This window comes from Sceloporus undulatus, chromosome 1 (genome assembly GCF_019175285.1).
Source record: "Sceloporus undulatus isolate JIND9_A2432 ecotype Alabama chromosome 1, SceUnd_v1.1, whole genome shotgun sequence".
In the NCBI taxonomy this organism is placed as follows: Eukaryota; Metazoa; Chordata; class Lepidosauria; order Squamata; family Phrynosomatidae; genus Sceloporus; species Sceloporus undulatus.
Window position 1 is genome coordinate 135,539,886 of NC_056522.1, and position 24,762 is coordinate 135,564,647.

The 24,762-nt window shown below is 40.1% G+C and overlaps 1 protein-coding gene across 1 annotated transcript in view; it reads left to right on the forward strand.

Annotated features, from left to right (window-relative positions):
* MYT1L (myelin transcription factor 1 like) overlaps positions 1 to 24,762 on the forward strand; it is a 409,399-nt gene that overhangs the window by 214,325 nt on the left and 170,312 nt on the right. Inside the window, 3 exon segments of the mRNA XM_042477632.1 lie at positions 19,067 to 19,121; positions 19,311 to 19,344; positions 19,647 to 19,709. Coding sequence (XP_042333566.1) covers positions 19,067 to 19,121; positions 19,311 to 19,344; positions 19,647 to 19,709 — 152 coding nt within the window.

Genomic DNA, 24,762 nt, shown 5'->3' on the forward strand with positions numbered 1-24,762 from the left:
AATCTATCTATCTATTTCTCTCTCTCTGTCTCTTTCTCCCTCTCTCCATCCCCCTCTCTCTCTATCTCTATTTCTCTCTCTTTCTCTGTCTCATCTAGCCATCTATCTGTCTATCTATCTATCTATCTATCTCTATCTATCTATCTATCTATCTATCTATCTATCTATCTATCTCTATTTCTCTCTCTCCCTCTCTCTCTCTCTCTCATTTTTTATTTTTATTTTTATTTACCCCAGGCCTTTGTTGAGGCCTTCAAAGCCTGCCTTACATGCAGGCAGTGCCCTGGCCTACTATAGGCCAAGTTTAGGGGGCCTGATGCCCACAAACGCCGGCTTCCAAAGGGCTCCGCATCCGCAGGGCTTTGGAAGCCAGCAGCCAGGGAGGCACCCTCGCGCTGGCTTCCAAAGAGCTCCGGAGCCCTTTGGAAGCTGGCAGGACAACCAGGTAAGTGCTCTTACCGGCGTACAAGACGCCCCCCAACTTTTGACCCCGTTTTAGAGGATCAGAAAGTAGTCTTGTACGCCAGAAAATACGGTAGTTAGCTAGAGGTTATGTTAGGTTGTATGCTTTTGGAGTACTTGTGCATATTTTGACCTGTTCCATCTTTTTGCTGTTCTCATCAAAAGCTGCTCTTGGGCTGGGTAGTGTATTCTTAAGCCAGATGTTATGTCTGTACTGCTGAATACAGTATCTTATTTCTATTTGGGAGTGATTTATGTAACATTTTAAAGTTATTTTGCTTAAATCAGTTTTATTTTTTTTAAAAAGTCAGGGATGTTGCTGTGTCCCACAGAAATGAATTTTCTGTGCATACATATTTAGTTAAATGTGTCATTATATCACACATGAATGTTTTAAAAATGGAAATAGCAGCCAGAAGATTTTGCAGAAAACAAAAAAATCCACAAAACATCAACTTCTTTATTGGGTCAACCAAAAACGCACAAAATACATCAAGCAAGCTTTCAAAGCTCCACTGTGCTCTTCATCAGACAAAAGTGACAAAAATCATACGGGAGAATAAATAAAATGACAGTGCAAGAGTCATAGGCCTATGTAGGCAGAAGCCATTCCCCTCTTTGGCCATGTAGGCATCTGGAGAAAAAGAGTGGTAAAATCCAGGCAATAAAATTTCAACTCCACTAGTATTTTGCTAAAGATTGCAGAAGGCAAGAAAGGGGAGCTTTAACTCCTTGCTCCCTGGTGAATTCTCAGCAGAAGCTGGCTGAGCTCTCCTACCACCTGGCATGGCATGGGTCCACAATGGTAACCTGCTCACAGTGCTTGGGCCTGAGGAAGAATCCCTCAGTCAGGCATTTGTTGGCTTGCTGATTGTTTTACGGTTGAAGGGTTGCTGGAACAGCAATCCAGAGCCTGGCTGTATTTCTCTCTGAAAAGCTAAGCCAACCAGTTCCAGGCTGTGGCATTTGCAGGTGCCTCACCTTGCTTACTGGGAAGGCCAGTCCTGTGTCCTATAAAGCTGTTATTTGCACTGTGAAAAAATCCTCCATTCATGCCTTCCATGTGGTATTTAGTTTGGTCCTTATTCCAGGGATAGTGAGCTGTAGGCATTTTGTGATTTCTCTTATACTCTTAAATTATTATCCTATTATATCATATCTTACTCCAGTTAAGATCTGTTGTTACTTTTGTTGTTACTACTGCTGCTGCTGTTGTCAAATTCAGTCTTACATCTCTAATTGGATATTGCTTGATTTATTTGGAAATGCTGCTCAGTCACTGATTGGTTTTTTTCCCCATCTCTGGTTGCTACTGCAAAATACAAATTGATATGACTGAAACTCAAAATTAGAAAATTAAATATTTATTATCAATAAACACAGAACATTAAAATGTGTGTCACTTTGTTCCAGTGTGCTAAGAAATTTTTACACAAGCTGTGAGAGAACTATTTTTTCTGGTTCTGCTGAGTTCCTAGGGCACATTTGGAAGACCATTTTGCTATGTATTGGCAGTTGCCAAGATTCTCCCCATGTTGGTTGCAGGTGATAGGTAGACAAATCTCTATCGTGTCTAAACAAACAACAAAGTTAGACCACATTTTCTTTTCTGTAACCAATCAGCATGAGCATATTTCAGCTTTCAGAGTGTGTAGATTTCAGTGAATGTTTGGAGACAGGTATGCCTTATTTCCACTTGAATACCAGGTTGTATTGGTAAGAAAGCATGTGACAGAATGTGAAAGTGACATTTGCTCATGTCTCATGATGGGCAAATTTTTGTCTTGATTTTGGACTAAAATAGCAATTAGCAATGCCATTGGTGACTATCTGTAAAATGATTCTCCACCGCTGTGAGTTTTAAATGGATTTGTTATATGCACTCTGCATATGTGCAGAATCTCATTATGAGTTATCCTCTAAAAGGATCTCTGGTGGAATTTATGTTCAGATTTAATAAAACAAATTAAATTATTGTGTTCTAAGACAGATAAATACAATTTTTTCTAAAAATGTGATGGTCATTCCCAATACAGTAATTGCTTGTTCATGAATACACCAGAAATATTGCTATAGCTTTATAAAAGCTCTTTAAATTTAATTCACCCCTGTCTTGTACACAATTCACTCTTTGTACATTATTCTAGACTTCAGAATTAAAAGACGCTTGGAACTTATTTCCTTCACTGCATTTTTTCAATTTATACTCTTTGCTCTAAAATAGGATTTTATAAAAATTAAAACAATTCCTAGAATCTGTGGATGTTGAAATGGAATCATATCTGGCTCAAGACATTTTGCTGCCTAAGCTAGAGCAAATGGCAATCCACCCTTATTTGTGTACTTAATAGAGATGCAAAGAATGCTTCAAAATGTGCTTATCTTTGATGAAAAAAGATGTCTTGGCACACTGAGAAGCTCCATGAAGAAAATGATCAACTGCCATAAGATTTTTTTTAAAAAAATGTTTTGTAATTCAGAAACCTTTGTGAAAGAGTTCTGCAAAAGTTGTATTTTTTTGCAGATGTTCTTTCACATAATGCAAAACACACTATTTTATCCACACAGGTTTGGTTTTGTTTTGGGTGGTTTTTTTGGTACAAAGCCACTTTTTCATAAAAGAGGTTTTGTGCACAAGTAATGGTTTTGCAAAAATGTTTGGAAGTCCAGTTTTTAAAAAATGCGCTAGAGCATCTGCCCCCCTCTGTACAATATTAGGGGTGGTCCTGAATGGAACATTCCAGAAGTCTGTTTTCTTAAATGATGTGGTACATTGAATAGCTGTCTTACTCCCCCCTGCGCTTTCCCATGGGAGATCCCACGGGAAAACGTGAGTTAAACACGATTTAGAGTACATTCAGATTTAAACCAAACTTTTAAATTCGGTTAGTTTATCACACTAGGGACTGCCCAAGTGAAATAACGCAAAGTTAATCCAAATGCAAAGCAGAGAAAAACGGCAGCTTTTTTAGTTTTGGCTGCCAGTTTTCTCTGCGTTGCATTTGGATTAACTTTGTGTTATTTCACGTTAACTGTGACGTCGTGTGATAAACTTTGGCCATTTCCAGGTTTTCTTTGGTTTAAATCTAGCTTAACTCCAGTTTTCCCACGGAATCTCGCTAGTGTGATAGAGTCATCTGTTTCTACTATGGAGCAAGAATCTTGGCTGACTTGCTATGCAATTCATTGTCTTTCTTCATTGCTGTGATTGTATGTCTGATTGTGGCACACTTATGGTGTCGGTTATATATTTATTGATCTGTGAGGAAATAATGCCACAAAGAAAGCTTCAACACAGTAGGTAACCCAAAAATGTTGGCATGGGCCAATAGCCTGGAAGCCTGATGACGGAGTGATTCTTTCATTCCTCCTCTCAAATCTAAATAGTTAGTTGCAAGAAAGGTCAATCTCTTCTGTGATGAAAGGTTACAACATTTGGAACTTTCTACATGTTTTCTGTTCAGTTCAGGGAAAGGGCAAGTAAAGGTGGCTATGATTAAGATGTACAAAAATATGGAAAGCATACAGGAACAAAGACATAATGGTTTTATACCTTTCCCATAATACTAGGACCAAGGGTCATTAAATGAAATAAACTATGGGCACCAATTTAGCTGGCTTTAAAAGAAATACAGTATCTGACGAATATATGGAGAAATCTAAGGAATATTAGGAAAATCTATTTTTCTGCTTCTGTACACTATTTCCTGGGAGACAACAGCAGGAGAGGGGAATCGTCCTCATGGTTGTGCACTCCCCATCTTTTTGGAAGCAAGATGCTACACCTGGCAGGTCTGTTCTTATGGTGGTCTTGACCAGTTATGAAGTTAAGATCACCTTTCAAGAGTAAATATTAATGGATTTGAAACCCATAGTTTGACTATGCAGTATCATAATCATCTTTTTAGTGCAGTGCTTCTCAAGCTGCTTTCCAATGAGGGTAATACTTCATGTTTAGGATTACCAGATCACAGCACCAGGACCTGATTCTCAGGGCCTGACGTCTCTCCTGGGCCACATGGTGAGAGAAGGAATCTCAGGGCAAAAGTTCTTAAAAAATATTTAAATGATAACAAATAACTGGAAGAATGACGATCCTCCAATCTGGGAGGAATGGATGCTGAAATTGTAAGAATTAAAGGAAATGGACAGATTATCATTTATGATTAACAATAAATTAAAGGACAAATGGACAGAAGAATGGCTTCCAGTACTACAATACTGGGAAGCTATGTTTGGGATTCAAAAAGATAAATTGATATAAGATCCTTTATGAAACAAATGCAAAAGAAGTATGTTATTAAGAATTGACTTTAACCTATAGAAAGTATACCTTATACATCCATTCCATAATTTTAGTTATTATATTAGATATATACGAGAGTAGATAAAAGGAGAAATGTTCTTTATTTCTTTTGTGTTAGAACTGAAATCTGTATGGAATACTATATGCATGGAGAAGCCAACTAATAATGAGGCAAAGTAGAAAACGACCGCATTAATGTCAATGTGTAAGGTATACCTTGAGCATATATTGTTGTATTTGTAGTTTCAAATAAAAAATAAAATAAAATATTTAAATGGTGTGCTGCTGGCCCTGCTATTGAGGTGTCTGCTATAAATTCTCCAGGCCTCTGTGTGGCCATCTTCTCCTTTCTCTCTTTCTTTCCCCCTGCAACTCCTGCCTACATTTTTGTTGTTTGCCCACATTCCCTACTCCCTCTCTTTACTCTCTTCCCACACAACTCCAGGTTAAATGTCTTTTGCTATTCTGCTCCTACCCTCTTGCTCAACATCTTTTTCCTTTCCCCCTTTCCAACCAACATTCCTGTTTTTCTCCTTTCCTTCGCTCTATTTCCTCATCTGCACTCCACATCTCCAAGTTGCCTTCATATTTTATCTCCTTCCTTATCCCTTCCCCCATCCTCTTTGTCCTTTTTCATCCTCCCTAGTTCTCCTGGTTACATTTGTCTTCTTCCTCCTTCCCCATCCCTCTTTTCCTCTCTGTCAGTCTCCTTCACTCTCACTCCTAGCTACATATATCATCTTCATTTTCCTTTCTTCACTTCCCATTTCTCCAAGTCTGTCTCCTCCCACAAAATCTTTAACTCATGACTGGGATGTGTTCAATTCTTAGTATTTCAGTGCTGCAAAATCAACCTCATCTTTCTACCTTTCCAAAATATATGGTGATTTTAAATATGTTTATGATTATGGTTACTATGAGGGGGGAGAGGATTGTAAAAAATGAAAATGTGGCTAGTGGAAGACATTGATTATTGGGAAGAATGCATTGAAAGCAGAGTTTGGAGAAGTTTGTTTTTTGTTGGAATGTTTCTTCAGTTGAACTACATTCCCCAAAACAGTGCTGGCAATAGTGATAAAAAGAGAGCCAGGAAAGGCTTGTTCATTTTTGTTCAATACAGAGTTTGCAAAACTTAATTTCCAACGAGGGAAATATTTTCTCATTTGTTAGACTTTGATTATTTTTCATGCTCTGAGCAACTTAATGATTAATGGTGTCTCCAGGATCCATACTTGATCCGGTCAAAGACATTGTGGTCCTGAAATCTTAGGGTCTGTGATGTTCATGAATTGCAACCCTATTTGACAAAACAGGGTCAATTCCTAGCGCTTAGGGTGTCTTGGTGTTTGTTTTACCCCAACTGTAGCAGTGAAGTATCTCCATCAGTGAGCTTATTGTTCTGTAATGGTCAATGTAAATAATAATAATAATAATAATAATAATAATAATAATAATAATAATAATAAAATTTTATTTATATACCGCCTTTCCAGGGATCAAGGCGGTTTCACAACATAGCACATATCAACAATAAAAACCATTAAAAACATCATAATAACAAATACAGTAAACAATCTCACGCTAGCTCAACAATGCTGCTAAGAGGGAGAAGAAGAAGGGGGTACATCAGGGGTCAGGGATATGCCTGCTGGAATAGGTGTGTTTTTAGCCCCTTTTTAACTTGTTCCAGCGAGGCGGCCGAGCGGAGCTCGCCAGGAAGCGAGTTCCAGAGCTTGGGGGCTGAGGTAGAAAAGGCCCTCTGCGTGGTGGTGACATATCTAGCCTCTGGAACCCTTAACAATTGCTTCCCGGCAGATCTGAGTGTGTGGGGCAGATTGTACGGAGAGAGGCGGTCCTCCAAGTACCCTGGGCCCAAGCCATTTAGGGCTTTATAGGTGATAACCAACACCTTGTATTGCGCCCGGAAGCAAATAGACAACCAATGGAGGTCTTTAAGGACCGGTGTTATATGACTGGTCCTGGAAATACCAGTGATCAGTCTTGCCGCCATATTCTGCACCAATTGCAGCTTCCGGGTATGGTACAAGGGTTGCCCCATGTAGAGCGCATTGCAGAAATCCAATCGAGAGGTTACCAGAGCATGTACTACCGTTTCAAGGTCCCCCTGGCCCAGGTAGTGGCGCAGCTGGCGTATCAACCGAAGCTGATAACAGGTACTCCTGACTGTCGCATCCACCTGAGATGTAAGGTGGAGCGACGAGTCAAGGAGCACCCCCAGGCTGCACACTGAGTCCTTCACGGGAAGCGTGACCCCGTTCAAGACAGGTGGAGACACAACCATTCCCAGGCCCGGAGAACCTATCACGAGTACTTCCGTTTTCTCTGGATTCAGGCTGAGTCTGTTTTCCCTCATCCAGCCCATTACCGACTCCAGACAGGCAACGAGAGGAGAGATGCCATCCTTGGTCACTGAACCAGTCGGAGACATAGAGAAGACTATCTGGGTGTCATCAGTGTACTGATAACCCCGCGCCCTGTGCCTCCGGATGATCTCTCCCAGCGGTTTCATGTAAATGTTGAAAAGCATGGGGGACAGAATGGCTCCTTGAGGGACCCCAGATGTAAGGGCCCTCTTGTCGGAGCACATGTCCCTCAGCTGCACCATCTGGAACCTTCCCGAGAGGTAGGATCGGAACCACTGGAGCGCAGTCCCCCCGATTGCTAACTCCCCCAGGCGCTCCAGAAGGATACCATGGTCAATGGTATCGAAAGCCGCTGAGATGTCCAAGAGCACTAACAGGGACACGCTACCCCTGTCCATGCCCAGACGAAGATCATTGACCAAGGAGACCATGGCAGTCTCAACCCTGTAGCCCGCCCGATAATAAGGTCATGGCCAGTCAAAATCTTTTGCAGTCTCTTTTCTATTCATGGGCAAAAGTAAACCTCTAAAGAGTATGTTTCCCTTGTGCTTTTCTCCTAGATGTAGAAGAATCAGTATCACCTGAGATTTTGTTCCTGGGCCAGTAGGCACAGGAGATTGAAAATAGCAGCTCTTCCTGTAGTTGTCACTGTCTTTATTTATATAGGTTTCTCCCAGGTTAAGACATAGAGGAAAGGACTTAACATTATTATTTGGGATTCTTAGCAAGCTAGCAGTTGGGTGCTGTGAGCAGTGAATTGATGACAGCAAAGAAGAAACTATGAATTGTCAGCCACTATTGGCCCCAAAACTTTGGGAGATGCTTGCAATGTTATATGAAATATCTATCATCAAATATACATGATACCATCACAATACTTGATATCACCCCTAAAGATATTCATAAAAAATGTAAAAGCTCTGGATTTTCTAATACATTTTATTAAATGTATAATTAATTTGTGGGACTTGCTGGTGTAGGATATTAATTATTGAACTAAGACTATAGCATGTTATAGAAATTAGGTATTTTGTATGAATGGGAGAATTACATTTTTGAAAGGAAAACACAAAAATAAAGATAATGAGTTTTCATGATATGAAGTGCATCATAGTTACTAATTTGATTACTGAAGAAATACAGTTTCAGAAGGATAGTTTACTGTAATGTGATTTGGCCAGTTGTGGAGTCCATAAGTGACTGGCTTTAGAATATCTACAGGTCTGTAGGGGACATACATCTTCTTCTGCATGCAGGTTGCACTAGAAATTGCTCAGCAGGCACACTGAATTGCAGTTGTGTGATTGCCACAGATATGAGCTTTGCTCTTTGTAGATTAGCTCTCAGCAAACCATCTCAGTTGCTGGTGATACCCCCAAAGTACACAGAGCATGCAAAGGAAGCAGGCACATGATATCCCCTCCCTCCAGTGCACAGCTGGGGATGGAACTCAGTGTAAGATGAACATATCCTGGCAGCAGCTGCATAATGAGGGGACAAGTAGTATTTGTTCTGTATCATTAAATTCAGGTGGGTAAGATTTTAGCAAGAAGTTTTGTGGCTATTGAACATAAAGTCCAAGGCTTAAGGAAGTTGGTGTTAGGGCAATTCAAATTAAAATGCTAGCATCAGTGAGATCAGTCAGTGGGAGTTTGTAAAACATATTGAAATGAATGTTAATGAATTTAGTATGCAAGCATCTTTTGGAACTTTCCACATTGTTGTTGTTGTGTCCCAGTCATTTTCTACTTATGGTGACCCTAAGGATTTCCTATCATGGAGTTTTCTTGGCAGGTTTCTTCAGAGAGGTTTGCCATTTCCATCCTTTGAGGTTGGGAGTGTGTGACTTGCCCAAGGTCACCCAGTGGTTTTACATGACCAAACTAGGATTTGAACCCTGGTCTTCAGAGTTATAGGACGTTATCACACAGGAAAAATCAGGGGGAAATTGAGGGTTTAAACAGCGATTATCCCAAACAAAAACGAAATAAGCTAGAAGTATAAAGAAGCCAGCATAGTCTAGTGGTTTTAGTATTAGGGGAAAGACCCTAATCACATGCGATAATGCAATTAAGATTTTCACACACATTGCTATTAAACAGGCGATAAACAGGTGATAAACAGCAACAAATCATTTTTGGGATTTCCCTGTGACTGATTTGTTGCTGTTTATTGCATGTTTAATATCGATGTCGTGTGAAAATCTTAATTGCGATACTGTGGTTTGCATGGGATAATCGCTGTTTAAACCCTCGGTTTTGCCCGATTTCCCCCATGTGATTACGGTCCTTTGTCCAGTGCTCAAACCACTAGATCATGCTGGCTTCTTTCTACTTCTAGATTATTTTGTTTTTAAATCTAGATGATTACCAAGCTCTGTGGACACTGAAATAATTTTTGATTTTATTTTGCTTTTTTGTTTTACCAACCTGCTTAGTTTGGACTTTTCCCATTTAAAAAGAAATCACAAAACTCAAAAGCAGTACAAAGAGTTTCTGTCTGATGTCTACTGGCTTCATTTCTCATGAAAAGCCAAAGTACTGTAGCTTTTATCAGTGCAGCAGAGTGTTTAAGCATAGGTATATACTCAACTATAAGTCGACCTCATGTATACGTCAAGGGCAAGTTTTGGGACCAGAATTATGCATTTTGCTATGGCCTGTGGATAAGTCGAGGGTAAAACTTAGGGGCATATAGCAAAGGATCTAAAGGATGAAGCAAAGCAAAACAATGTCAAAGAATGTACAAAATTCCAGCAGACATAACTCTTTGTGCTTAATCTTAAGGCTGGATGGATGAGAGAGTAGAGGGGGTCAGTGCTTCTAGGACAGATTATACTCTTGCTTTTCACCAGGGGATGGTTCATTCTTTTAAATAAGAGTTAAAGTACAGTACTTACATTGGCCTGTGGATAAGTCGACTCAGGTTTTTTGGGTCAATTTTTTGACCGAAATTTCTAGATTTATACATGAATATATACAGTAAGTGCCAAATATTTTAATCCAGATGAAAATTAGTATAAAAAATAAAGTAGTTTACTTAAATAAAAATCAGAATCGTGATGCATTCAGATAGCTGAAAAAGAAGATATTTAGAAGTTGGGTAAAAAATCAAGCTTCTGCCTCAGCATGCATAAGGGACAAGACATTTTCAGAGTTACTTGGGGCTCTGTCCTTTCACCCACATAATAGTCTCCCCTCTGGCTGATATAAACCAATCAATATTATTCATAATGTTAAGGAGTAGAGGCTTGTAAAATGCCATGGAAAGTAACAACTAGTTTCATGCCTAGAAGGAAATGTTATGGTGGCTGTATGGATATGCCTTAAAACAATGATGCAGACAGTATGTCAACAATGTAAGTAAGGTTATATGCCCCTGATTTGTATGACAGACATAGAATAGCAGTGATTAAAAGAAAGGTGGGGTACCTCTGGTTCATGGGCCCAAACTAGCTTTCATGAGGTATCTGTCTGGTTTGCAAAAGCTCAGTATCAAGCCTTTCTATGAGACTGTGGTAGTTGAAGGCTATAAGTGCTGGCTTTATGCATAGGGGAGGAGGAGGGAAGCTGGATTTACACTTAGCTGGTGTTTGTAGGATTGAAAGGCCTCATTCCCACTACCTTTCAAATCAGATTGTGAATCGGTTTGAACAGGTTCAAACAACCCTGGTTACCACTTAATCTGAATCACTAAAGCAATTCTGAGAGGGAGACATGCACTAGACCCATTTAACCCACATTTTTTTGACGCTGATTATTTCTGCTTCTTTTTCGATAAATCAATTCTGCGCAAGTGTGAACCATAGGCGGATCAGAAACCATTCAGATTTCCCCTTCATTTGTGAATGGGAACCACAAGTGGATTATTTTGGAGGGAAAAAATGCAGTCGGGGCAAATGTAGTGGGAACCACGCTCCACTGTCAAATTGATCCAGCAATTTTGATTGCACACCGATTTATCTGTAAGTGGGAATGGGGCCTAGATTCCAGTGTGAGAACAGGGGAGGGGGAGGAGGAGTGAAGCCAAGTCCCCAGATGAGACATCAGGAGAAGAAGTTGTCAGAGCCACCCACTACTCATGGTCCTTTTCTGCTAGGCTCTGCAGTGCTGCCAGCATGTATAACTGCACACGGTGCTAAAGAAATATTCAGTCTCTAAGTTCTGTTTACAGAACTTTACTATAGAGTATATACAAAACTATATACATGACAACGGCTCTCTAACTAACGATTCATTAGCACCAATAGCCTGTACTGTCCATAGATCATGCCCATATTTCTACATATTGTCCATGGCATGATCTCCGCACACAGGTGTCTGCAGTTGTCCACTTGCATCAGCCTCTTGCATCATGCCTGTTGAGTCATTCTGGGAGTATCTTCATGACATGACACTCCATGTGAGTCACAATGGTGCAGCCTTTGCAGATCTTGCATCATCCAGCTTCCTCAGTTTGCTGCCATATTCTGTCCTGTGCTCTTCTAGTCCTGTTAATGTACATATTACATACACTGACAGAAGTTTAAGTTGGTTCTTTATCCAAGAGCTCACTCAATGGTGTGGGAGGTATCCCACGTTCCTTAATGGTATCTGGCCCATGTACGAGTTTAGGCTTAATTGTTCACCACTTCTGTAGTAAAAAGATACATTTTTCTGACTCTCAAAATTAACTGGTCTTTTTAAATGGAAGGCAGGATTTAAGCTATTATGGCCAATAATTATGTTTCCTAGAATGAGATGATGTAGTGAAGACCACAAGATGATACAAGAGTCTCCGTCCAACAGTAGAAACGTTGGCTGCATCCCCATAGCCATACGTAACAATGATTATAGCAGTACTGAAGGACCAGCAGATGCCAGTGCTGAAGTCTTCACTTTGCATCTGGCTATGGGAGTGTAGCAAGGTACTCTCTTTGACCCTGCCTCCTCACCGCAAAGTACAGAATGGCCATGCAGGATGGCTTCAGGGCCTTCATCATAAGTCGGAGAGAGCTTTAGGTGCTGCAGAGGAAGGGAGGAAATATTGAATTCAGTAGTGTTTGAAAAAGGACATCTGCATATGTAAGGAATACTTACACATGCATATGTCCCTAACACAGTTCTGACCATAGTGTAGAAACAAGCCATTTTTAGTGGAAAAAACAGCAATTGAACCTCTGTAAGTTAACATTGCATGTGTGTATGTGAAAGATTGGGATGCTGTTGAGTGCTGGACCATGACTCTGAAGAACAGGATTCAGATCCCTGCTTGGCCATGAAAACCCACCTAGTGACCTTGGTGAAATCACACTCTATGTCTCTCAGAGGAAGGAAAGGGCAAACCTCTCAACAAATTCTGCAAAACAACAACCCATGATAAGCCTCAGAGTAAATAAAGTCAGAAATGACTCGAAGGGATACAACAATAGCAACAATTGAGCAGGAACAGCCAGTTCACCTTGGGAGGGATACCCACAACAATTTTTAGAGGTGGAGATCAGTGTAAAAGTCAGCCAACTGGAGTTGCTGTGTCTTCAGAAGGTGCTCTTAGATAAGAAGACTGTCCAGAGCAGAACAGTCTCCTCAAATGGGAGCCCTTGAAAACTTGGACCAAATTGGATCCATGCTTTCAAAGCATTCCCTTTTCACAAGAGTATTACCTCAAGTCATGTACTGCCTCGAGTCTTCAGTTCAGAAATGCAAGTTTCAGGAAGGGTCAGGAAACTGTATTCATAAATAAAGATATTCACAGCATAAATGTTGTTGTCAATTTAAGCGGTTTTGGTTGCAAGGTATATTAAAAGCACATATTAATTCAAACAACTTCACATGCTCATACCCCATTCTTCTTTTAACCCAAACAATTCTGTTCCCAAGACTGCCCTTCCTTTCCATCCTGTACCCAGAGTTCCCATTGATTTGACCTTGACAGTTCAAAACACATGTTTCTCTTCTCTCACACCTGCTCATTAGCCAGCTTCCCAAATGATCACCCACCATCACCACTTGTGTAATATAACCCATCATCCACTATTATAAGCAAAGCATATACATACTATTTAGCTAAGAATCATTTCAGGATCATGGCAGGACCCGTGATCCTCACAGGAAGACTATCTGCTGGAGGAAGGATGGCTATGCGTATTTTTTTCACCCTGGTCCTTTCTGTTCACCTGTCCCAGTTGCACAAGCAGATGTAATTATAGTGATTTAGCCTCTTCTGTAGTTGTTGTTTTACTGATTATTTTTGTATTTCCCCAGAGCTCTGAGCTCACAAAGCATATTGATAGCTCTCACTCATATATGGCTGGTATGTTTTTTTTACTACATCCATCCCTAAATATTGTATTGTAAATATGCGGAATTACAGTGAATCTAGAAGGGAAGCAGCTTACTATAAAACTGAAGTGAAGGTCCCTCTTTCCTGCAGAGGCGATATTCCCTCATTTGTAATATATTTCGGGACACATGTCAGGTGTGGAATTAAGATGTGAGCCAGCCACAGGAGTTACTTTTTCTGCCAATCTGCCAACCTCCCTCTCTCTCTGTCTTCTTGCCATTCACTTTTATCTTTCTTTTTCTGTCATTGGTAAGAGCCATCTGTCCATTCCCCAAGAAGCCTGCTAGGCATGGAGGAAGAGGGAGAGACTTTTGTTCCCTACCCAGGATGAAAGGGAAAGGTATAGATGGCTCTTGCTAGACACCTAATGTGAAATTAGGCCAGGTGCCACATACAGCTTTAGGGTTATAGGTCATTTTTATAAAAGAATAAAACAATATCTCCTGAGTAAGTAAATTATCTCTGTGTTGAAATAATAGGTGTGTAAAACATAGAACTACTTATATAAGTGAAAGAGTTCATTTTTGGGCAATGCAGAAGAAAAAGGGGAATCCAGCTGTGGCTGCTGTTGTCTTGTTATAGCTCTATTATAGAGAAATATGTTTTTAAAATTGATATGAGTGGCTTTGTCATAAAACAGCAACTTACACTTCACAAAGGGTCTGCTGGGTAGAGTATCCACTTTCCCATATCAGTGCAGCCATTGTGATGAGCTGTCTGAACTGCTCCATAAGTATACATTTGCAAATCAAAATAGCCAGGTTGCCAGAAAAACCTAATTAGATTATGAATGGACCATAAGTTAAGAGTGTTTCTTACAAATGCTGGGCTAGTTTCTTTGCTCTGCTCTCAGCTTCTAATAAAACAAGCGGGCAGTTATAAAATCCAGGAAAATCTTTCACATTATTGACTTTGTTAATGTATTTTCATACGAGTACCATGCATTTGCAGATTTTAATTTCCAACCTATAACTAAAAACTAGTTATTCCTAAAACAGAAAAAATAATATACAGAATACTAGTAGAAGTTGAAAAACAAGCCTGATTCTTTTTAACAAGATAAAAAAAAAAGATGAGAACTAATAATTTTCTTAATTTTCTTTTTTACACCAACATTTTGGAGTCTGAACATTTTTAGTAAATATGTTATGATCCTCCCCATAATTCTTTCTGATACTGTAAAGACAAAAGTTAATATAACTGTTGTCCACAATGAGAATCATGAAGCATTTGAAATGGTGCAAGTGTTTTGTAGGAAAATTAATGATTAGACCAAGTTATTTTGTATGTGGTGCAGTTCTAAACATACACTGAAACAGAGTCTGCATGTGTTTTATTTGCGTGGTGGATAGGTGGGTTTGAAGATGTTCCAGATAATAGATGCCACCATGGAAAAGGTCCTTTCTGTGTTTTTGTTTTACTAGGCAATGAGCTTAAGCAGATGGGGCAGTACAAGTGGCCAGAGGCCGTTCCAACTCCGATCAACCCAGGACCATCGTGGGACTGCAGGAACAAAATGCCATGGTCTCAAGGGCACCTGCTGCTGTGGTCCCGAATGGGCTGCAAAAAGGAGCAGTAAGAAACTGCTCATTTCACAGCTGGTTTTGGGCCACATTCATTGGACTTGGCGCTGCCTCAGAGCGATCTCAGGCATGCATCATGTGCCCCCCCCCGCCCCCAGATGGTCCAGAAGTTGGCTCTTTTGGGCCATCTGTTTGAGGCCAGTGTCGAGATTATTGGCAAGATGCGATACAACCAAGATGTCCCCTGATAATATTCACAGTAGTCAGCAGATCTGTATGAGAGAAGGTATTCTCTGAGGTATTCCAATTCTAAGTTGTTTAGGGCTAAATAGAATGATATGAAATCTTGATAGATAACTGGCTCTCTGGAAGAGATGATAATACTCAGTAGAGTTAAAAGCTGTAAGAGATGGGGAAGGCCACATTATAGATGAATTGACCCAGTAAAGGAAGCCACAGCCGCACATTTTCAAGACTTGAGCAGAATAGGATTATTGATGAGCAGGGCTCTTCCCATATGGTCATCATACATTGAAGCTGACTTTGTGGGAAATGACACGAACAAAGCTGTATCCCAGAAAAGTGTATTTCTCCTTAACTGTGTCTTCCAATGCATTGATGACCATTACAGTAGTTAAGTTACAGGAGTCAACACACAAGGTTACCAGTAAATGGGGTACCTCATCAAGGAACAGATGTAGCTGTTACACCAGCCACAACTGATGGAAGGTTCTCCTTGTCACTGCAGCCATTTGAGTTTCCATTAACAATGCTAGTTCAGCAAACATCCCAAAATCATGTGCCTGCTCCTTCAGGTAGAATGCAAGCCTCTCCAGGCCAGTATCTGCTCAATTGCCAGATCATTGTTTTACCAGGATTTGGTGTCAGTTTGGTCTCCATCCTATCTATCACTTGGTCTAGAAATTGGGCTTCATAAAGCACTCCTGAGTTACATATGTCACAGAAATAAAGCTGAATGCCATCCCATACTCAAAACCTCTAAATGAACACTTCCAACAGCTTCATATAGATCAGGATAGGGAAAATGTGGATGTTCAAAAGTTATTGGACTGCAGGCTTATTAGCTCTCTTCAAAGGTAGATGAGAGTAGCAAATATACAACAGCTAAAGAGCCTCACATCCACCACCACTGCTGCAGAAGTTGAACAGAGACAAGATTGTATCTTGTAGACCTCCCATGCACAGTTGCCAAAGGACAAAAGAGAGTTGCCAAGTGATATTCCCTGTTAAAGTTATGAGAACAATTGTACAGTACTCTATTCCATGAAATGCAGAGAAGTTTGTCCCTCTCTGTCAGTTATGTCAAAAACATCAAAGAGATGGATTGAGAGCAACACAGTTGCATTTCTCCTGTGGCTCCGTCTTGATAAAACTAATGTACATCAAGGTTACCAGGGCCAATTCTGTCCCAGACCAGGAATGAACCTAGAAAAGGGACTACAAAACTGTTAACAGAGTAGGAGTCTGTACAGGGGTTCATAAGTAAACTTAGGCACTGTCTGTATAGGCCAAATAAAATGCCCCCCATCCACTTCCAATCCCAGTTCTGCTACTACAGTCCAGGTGATGTCCAGCCTGTTCCTCACTAGAACTTGAGGCATACCCCCTTTATAATGTATTTTTAAAAGTTACCTTTTGCTTTGGATCTTCCCAGAATTTCCAGAGCACTCTGTTGTGGTTCCAGAAGGCTATCTGCATGTGTGTCTTGCTGTGCCACCCAGTACAGACACCACTGTGGTGCATCAGTCACTCTGAAATCAAAACGAGGAGCCCAGCCATGTGATTGACACTGGGTGCCTCACTCTGACCTCAGAGTGAGCGATGCACCGGGGCGATGACTGTGTCAGGTGAAACAATAGGACACATATTCAAACAGCTGCCTGGTGCAACACAGGGCCTTGTAACAAGATCAGAATACTCCAGGCTGCCCATGGAGTATTCTGACCAATTCAGAAACCACTGTAGTCCTCTGAAATATCAACGTGCCTGAGGCGTACACTTTACCCTAAAAACCAATAGCACAGGTACTATAGTTTTTGTGGGTTTTTTGGCTTATGTGGCTGTGTTCTGGAAAACTTTATTCCTAATGTTTTGCCTGCAACAGTGGCTGACATCTTCAGAGAGTGGTGGCATGGAGGTGTGTGGAATATATATACTGTGTGACCCTTGGTTGAGAGGAAGTGATTTACATGTTAATCTGTGTGTTGGTCTGTTGGTGAATGGAAAGGCCTCAGGGTGGGAGGATATGCAAGGAGAAATTATGTCTTAGTGCTCCATTGTCTGCGGGAAAAACCCCCTGACCCTGGGTGATGTTCGTTTGCGTGTGCTGAGTCTTGATTTTGGAGTTTTTCAGGACTGGTAACCAAACTTTGTTTGCTTTCAGGGTTTCTTCTTTCCTATTGAAGTTGTCCATGTGTTTGTGGATTTCAATGGCTTCCCTGTGCGTTCTGACCTGATAGCTGTTGGTGTGGTCCAGAATGCACAGGGAATGCATAGGTCTGAATACACAGGGAAGCCATTGAAAGAGCTAAGCAAGTGAGCATTTGTATCTTTGCTACATTTAGCATGGTAGCACATACGGGGTAATTGTCAATATTCCAAACTCCGCAGTAGTGTTATTATACAATAGTTGAAAAGAGAGTAGTGATACTGTGCTCAATGAAACTTCTAAGGGGAAAAGTCAAAACTATCTACAGTCATTACTAAACTAAAAAATATTTTATTTTTAAAGTAACTAGAATGAAGGTGAGATAAAATAGTCATTTATTTAGTGAGAATGGTTTTAACTTCCTTCTTTGAGGAGGATTTTTGGGTGGGGAATCCAGCAGTGCTGAGAGATGAAGGATAAGTTCCCACTGGGCTCTGATACTGAGATTTAACTTGTTTAATTACACCAAGACATTTTCACTGAAAGAACTTTGGCCGTTTAATAGTTACTTGAAGTTCAGAGGATACCAATATTTCTATTACTCATGATGTGTCATATGACTAGTGTGATGAAATCTCCAGTAGACTCCAGATGACAATCTGTTGGAGATTATTTGGGTCTGAAGCATCCTAGAGTTGTCCATAGTAGGTCCTTGTGACTTAGGTTCTCTCCAACTCAGTCACTCCAGTGCAGAGATTTGTTCTCAATATGAGTAGTGTAATGCATTCACTAAGCTACCATCCACCTGTAATGGTTTACATATTCATTTCATTCAGGAATTCTAAATCTGAGTATATAACTATCTCCTCTCTTTATTGTACTGGGGGATCTGTTCCATCTATTGACTTTAAAGGGGCTTCCATTCACAGGTTACTGGTCAACATATAATAGTGCAGATATAGATCTGTGATCAGTAAGAATGATTCAGTTAGCAGGGCTTGGAATGTGTAAACCTGAAGATACTATTGCAAATATTAACATGTGAAAAATAGATTGACTAAGTTGACAAGAACTAGAGGTCTTCAAAATAATATGATGGGACAAACAGGGTGGGGGTGAGGAGCTATTTCTTCATTAAAGGAAGACCAGGCAGATATATCAAATGTTAATATCTCTTTGTGCTTCCACTCTTTTTTCTTTTCTTCTTTTTACTATAAAATCTCTCATGAAAGCCTCCCAATATGCTAGAATACCTGACCTCTGTTTTAGATTGCAAAGAAATCTGTTATATTCTGCCTCTGTTGGCTTTCCTTTAAAAAAAACTGTTCATAAAGAAAGGGAGGGTAGGGAACGAAACCTAATGCATTTTTTTAAACATAAAATTGGTTGCGAGTGAAAGGGATGGGGGAGAGAAAGCAAGAGAGAAAGAGAGCACATGAACCAGGTGATTAGAATAAAATTTGCCATGTGTTTTTTTGTTTCTAAACAAATGTAGGGAGCTTTTAAAAAGGGGGGAAGGGGAAGAAAAGAAAAACCCTCTTAATGCAGACTCTCCCCTCTCAGGATAAAATGGAATTAAAATATTGTCAATACATTGTGTGAGAGAGACTGTATCAGTCTGTGCATTGATAGTCTGTGCATGCAGGATAAGAGCATTGACTGCCTGCTAATCTATTCCCAGATGGAGGTGGATGCAGACGAGAAGCGCCATCGCACACGGTCCAAAGGTGTTCGAGGTATGTCTCTTGCTTCAGTAAATCACTCAAGGCCGCTGCTCAGGGTGACCTTCATCCTCCAGAATCTCTTTGCATGATTCATTCTGACCCTTGCTTTTTTACACAGCCTTTTTTTGGCAATTTTCAGCAGAAGGGGGGGAGTACTTGTAATAGATGATAAATTTTTATATATTTTCCATCTCTCTGCAGTTCCCGTGGAACCAGCCATACAAGAGCTGTTCAGGTTAGTGCTCTGAGTATAAAATGTATCCCCATTAGCAATTTAGAAAATTCATGCCTTTTAATGGGTATAATGCACTTTCAAGTTCATTGGTGGCTTGCTCATGCCCTGCTGCACTGATGAAATTAATTCCCCTGGGATTTGCTAATAAAAAGCATCTCCTCCCCCCACTTTCCCTTCAGTTATTTGATTTCTCTTTTTCTGTCTTTGTTGCCCTCCATCTCTGTAATGCCTACCGCCTGCTTTTAATATAATCTCTGAGCAGCACACCGACACCTATATAATTAATTCCTTCTTCTTTACAGCTGTCCTACCCCTGGCTGTGATGGCAGTGGTCATGTTAGTGGCAAATATGCAAGACACAGAAGGTAATGTGTGTGTGTGTGTTTATGTACAGTATGTGTGTGTGCTAAGAATGGGCTGAACATATCTAGTAAGCAACTTACCTAACATGACTCTATCAATGACCTAAGCATAATTGTTGGGGAATGTATGCAAGAATTTATTTTGTACTTGTATATAGTTTTTGCACCTGACTACATTCTTGCTTTGTTCTAACATCCCAATCATCAACTTTTCTAACAAAACTGCAGCATTAATTGAAATCTAACTAAAGGAACAGATGGAATGCTGTAGGTACGCCCCTTCCTAATTCTGATCAGACTGATGAGGTACTACTGGTTAGGTATTAGGATTGGAGGAAAAATCCCAAAATATACTTTAAAATGGTAAAAACAAACCACATCCAACAATACCCAGTTTTATGGAACACACATTTTTCTATTCTCCTTCATCAAGCAAGATATGCATTTTCCTGGATTGTTTGTGGCAAATTAAATATTAACTTAATTGGCATCTGTTATGCCAGTATTACTTATGTCATTTGGTAAAGTTCAGAAATGAAATAAAAAACAGGTTTTTAAGTACAGGGCAATGGTGAGGTTAGATTCCATGGGACAAGTCAATGGTAAATGGCTTTGAGATCTAGGTGATTGCATTATTGCTATAAAAAGATGGTACCTTTATCTTGCTAAGTATCATGACTGATGAAATATTCTGTAGTTGTTCATTCCTCAAGAAATCACTGGATTGTTCGGACCTATTTCAGTGAAGCCATTTACAGATTTCTATAACTGAGCCAAAGGTGTGTTGATATGCTTTAAAAAGTATTATACATCCAAGGTCTTCACTTTACTGTTTGTGTTTCCTGTGTAGTACAAAAAAGTGAGGTGATGGGAAGCTGCTGTCAAATGTTCCCCAAACACTGGATTGTATGGAGAACTGTTAGGCATTATCTAATATGAACTTCAGTACTGTATGCATTAAGTTATTGGTTTCAATGAATTTTGAATACTGTGTTGGATTGTGCAGAAAATATTTTGTTTCAATAGTTTTTTCAACCACTCTTTGGATATGTGGGGATTATTTGCTGCACATAGCATTTGTACTTGAAACATTTGCTACACACCAGTGCTCTAGTTTCAAGACTTGCTGCAAAAGCAATTAAATCTTAGATTTGAGGATTTACACTTTGTATATTGCATGCTAGTCTGTCATCTTGTTGATGTAGGGAGATACAATACCAAAAATAGGAATGCTAAGGGGAAATTTTGCTTCTGAAATGTTGCATTACTAATTCTCCATTGTTCTGTTTCTGTTTCCACATTTTGTATAGAATCATTGTACATACATAGTTTGCACCGTATTTCAGTTCACTGGTACCTATTCCCCTGGCTTTATATTAATAATATGCATGTGTGCAGTGATAAAATGTTGACAAAACCAAACCAAACAAACTCAAACTTAATTCATCTATATTCTTCATGTGCTTTATCAGTGTTCAGGATTATATGTACATATCAGTAAAACCTCTTAAAAAAGAAACTTGATATGATCATATGTACCATTAAATTGAGACTGCCTTTTGATATTGTTTTGTAAGTGAAGATGTATTTATTGATTATCCTAGAATAGGGTAGGGAGATAAAATGTACAGAAGAAGCAGAAAACTGTTTTTAAAAAACCTTTAGGCTTTAATTGTTGAATTAATCTAAATTCTCCTTCTTAAATAGGAATTTAAAGGACTGGGTCACAGATTAGGGGGAATGAGAGGAATAATAAAAGAAAGGAATAACGGATATCTTTACATCCTGAGGCACAAATGGATTAGGCGGTACCATTGTGTACCAGAATCCTGAGTCCTCTGAAATAGTACCAAGTATTTAGGTATTTAGTGTATTCTAGGGCAGATAAATGTATGACAAGTTTATAAGTACGTATACTTAAATCTCATTAAATTCAGGAAGGGCAAAGGCATGTTTAGATACAAGAAACATTAGCTGTATGTCCAAACTGATATTGTCCCAAACTTTATGAAATTCAAGGGGTCACCATAAGTTGAAAGGCAACTTGAAGGCAAAAACACGCGTGTGCCAAAAATTTGAGCAACTTGTGCAGGTTGTTAAAATAGAATTGAACACACACACACACACACACACACACACACACACACACACTGTTTATACTCATGTATAAGTCTAAAAATTTTAATAAAAAAAATTGACCAGACGTTATCATATTTAGAGTAGATTCATTGAGATGAACAATGGCTAGTTACAAATATCCTAAGCCTTGTAGTGGATCTTCTCTACGTATGATTGAGTCTGGGAGCAACCCAAAATATTGTAATGTTTTTTTCAATGAATATTTTAGAATTCTGAATTGTTACTGATTGTAAATGCAGGCTACACATTTGGTCATCAGATCCAATACATTTAGTATTAGCAAACTGTGTTTTTAGGGGTTGAGATAGCTGATACACTCTTTTTTAGTTTGATTCTAAGGCGGGTTATAGACCGCCACTTGGGATGTCCGCAGGACGTCCCGTTTTAAAAAAGGTGCGTCTCTTCTAGACGCCCCTGGGTCTAATACGGACTCTGTCTGTACAATATGGCGCCGGCCGTTCCACACGGCCGGCGCCATCTTTACGTATCGGACGCTGTGCGTCCGAACGTGTCGCGGCGCTAATGACGTTACAAGTGCGCCAGCGGTGCCTTGTGACATCATTAGGGCACCGCAGAAAGAAGCTCCATTTTGGAGCTTCTTTTTTGCTCTGTAAGGGAGCCGCGTGGTGTGGCTGCGACGGCTCCCTTACGGAGCAAACGGCGGTGGCGGCAGACTGCCTCAAAGCGGCGGTCTATAACCCGCCCATGTCACACGCTACACAGGCTGATGGAATAATTTTTTCACTGCCTTGGTACAATAATCTTATTCATCCAGCCCCAAGTATTTTTCCAGCAGCTGCTACTGGCTTTGGTGTTTACAGCTGGAGTATTCACAGTGAGTTGGGTTTGACTTTACATTATTAAATGTGACCATTTATTAATGTAAACTCAAACCCAACTCATTGTGAATGCCCTGGCACATAAAGTATGAAACTCTTAGGCAATTAGCCTAATAAGCAATTAATCTGCCATTTACTTAGCAGAGAATTACCGAGAATGTGAATGTTCCTCCACATTCACTATGGTTAGGGGCACAGGACCCCTGTGAATGTGGAAAAACTGCAAATAACAAAAACACTATGGAGTTTATCACATGGGGGAGAAAGCATCATGCTCCCGTTTTTTCCCCCTGTTACCATTGCACAATTGCTCAGTACTGGAATAGCAACGATACAGTAATGGGAGATGATCACACCTAAACTAAAAACGATGCAGTTCCACTTTAATTACAGAAGAATAGTGCTTTTAGTGTACATACCTGAAGCATTTTGATTCCATTTTTGCAGTGTCTACACATGCGCAGAAAAGACCTTGTTGAATCGTCGTGCCCCCCCCCCCCCCCCCCGGTCATAGCTGTGATTTTGCAGTTCCGCTTTACCTCTAGTGCTGACTTCTGGTATCCAAGTCCTTAGACAGTGTTGTTAAGGGACGGAGGATATTTTTGGGATTATTTCAGAGATGGATACTGGTACTTTGGAGCTATTGGTATGTGTCCTCACACTAATGGTGAATTGTCTGAAAGGGTGGATGAGGAGGGAGAGAGAGAGAGGCAGTGCCAAATAGAAAACCAGGAATGAAAGCGCAATTGCATAATTGCGGAATTGAAGTGCTTTGTAAGTGTGCTGATAACATTTCGTTTGCGCTTTTGAAATGTTATTAATGATTTAAACAATCTGACGGGAACATGACACTTTGATAACTTGTTGACAACGCGATCATTCTAACGTTGTGTGATCATCTGTTCCTCAATTGTGCAGTAGTAACAAAACAAAAAAAGGGAGCATGACGCTTTCTCTCCATGTGATAAACTCCTACGTTTTTATCTGAGAGAACGCCTCTCTAGGAATCTCTCGGTCCTCCAGTGCAACTCTGTGGTCAATATCTGCCAGACATTGACCATAGAATTGCACTGGAGGAGCTACAGATTCCTAGTGGAGTCCTTCAGTGTGACTTTTGGTTAAAGTTGACCATAGGGTTGCACTGGAGGACATAGATATTCCTAGAGAGAACATACTAATAAAATCTACAAATAATCAAATCCGCAAAAGTCAAAGCCACAAATGTGGAGGGATGAGTGTAGTCCTAAAAGAGAGGTGGTCATTTGGACTTCCAATACTGGGCTCCACCGGTTTAGGAGTAAAGACATCTTCCCATATCAATTCCTCACACTGGATCACTTTGCAGTCCCAGAATGGGGCTTTCTTGCCTTCTCTCATTTGCTGGCCCCAAAATTCCACATGGGTGATCTGAGTTGATCACAAAGGTTTGGGCAGCCATCAAAGTCCTGCCTTCCTTGAGAAGACATGCTTCCAATTGCTAATTCCAATGGATCAAAGCAACCCATTTCTCTCCTCTCCCTTCATCCCTTACTCAGTTATCTTTAAGATGAGGCTACCATGCAGGTAGCAATCTGTTTTGATTCCCTTCATGGCATGCATTTGTGTTGTAAAAGGTTTTGGGAGGAGCTGACACTAGCTTAAGGCCACACTGTAAGGTTGTTCCTGTACTTATATATAGGGGTGAATTCTGTACTGTGGTTCTTAACAATAACTGAGTTTTAAAGACAGAACGCTTAGAGTACCGGTGTACTGATAGAAAATAGTAGACCTGTTGGTGATTCAAATTTTCTTTTAACTTAGGCCTGGGGGTGGTTGTACTGCATATTCTCCAACTTTGAAATTATTAGGTGAAAATTGTAAGCTTGCAATAGTTTAAGATTGTTGTTGTCTGCCTTCAGGTCATTTCTAACGTATAGTTATTCTAAGCAAACCTAACACAGAGTTTTCTTGGCAGGATTTGTTCAAAAAGAGTCTGCCCTTGCTTTCCTCCAAAGTTGAGATTGTGTGATTTGCTCAAGGTCACCCAGTAGGGTTTTATGGCTAGGCAGGGATTCAAACTTTGGTCTCCCAGTGTCCTA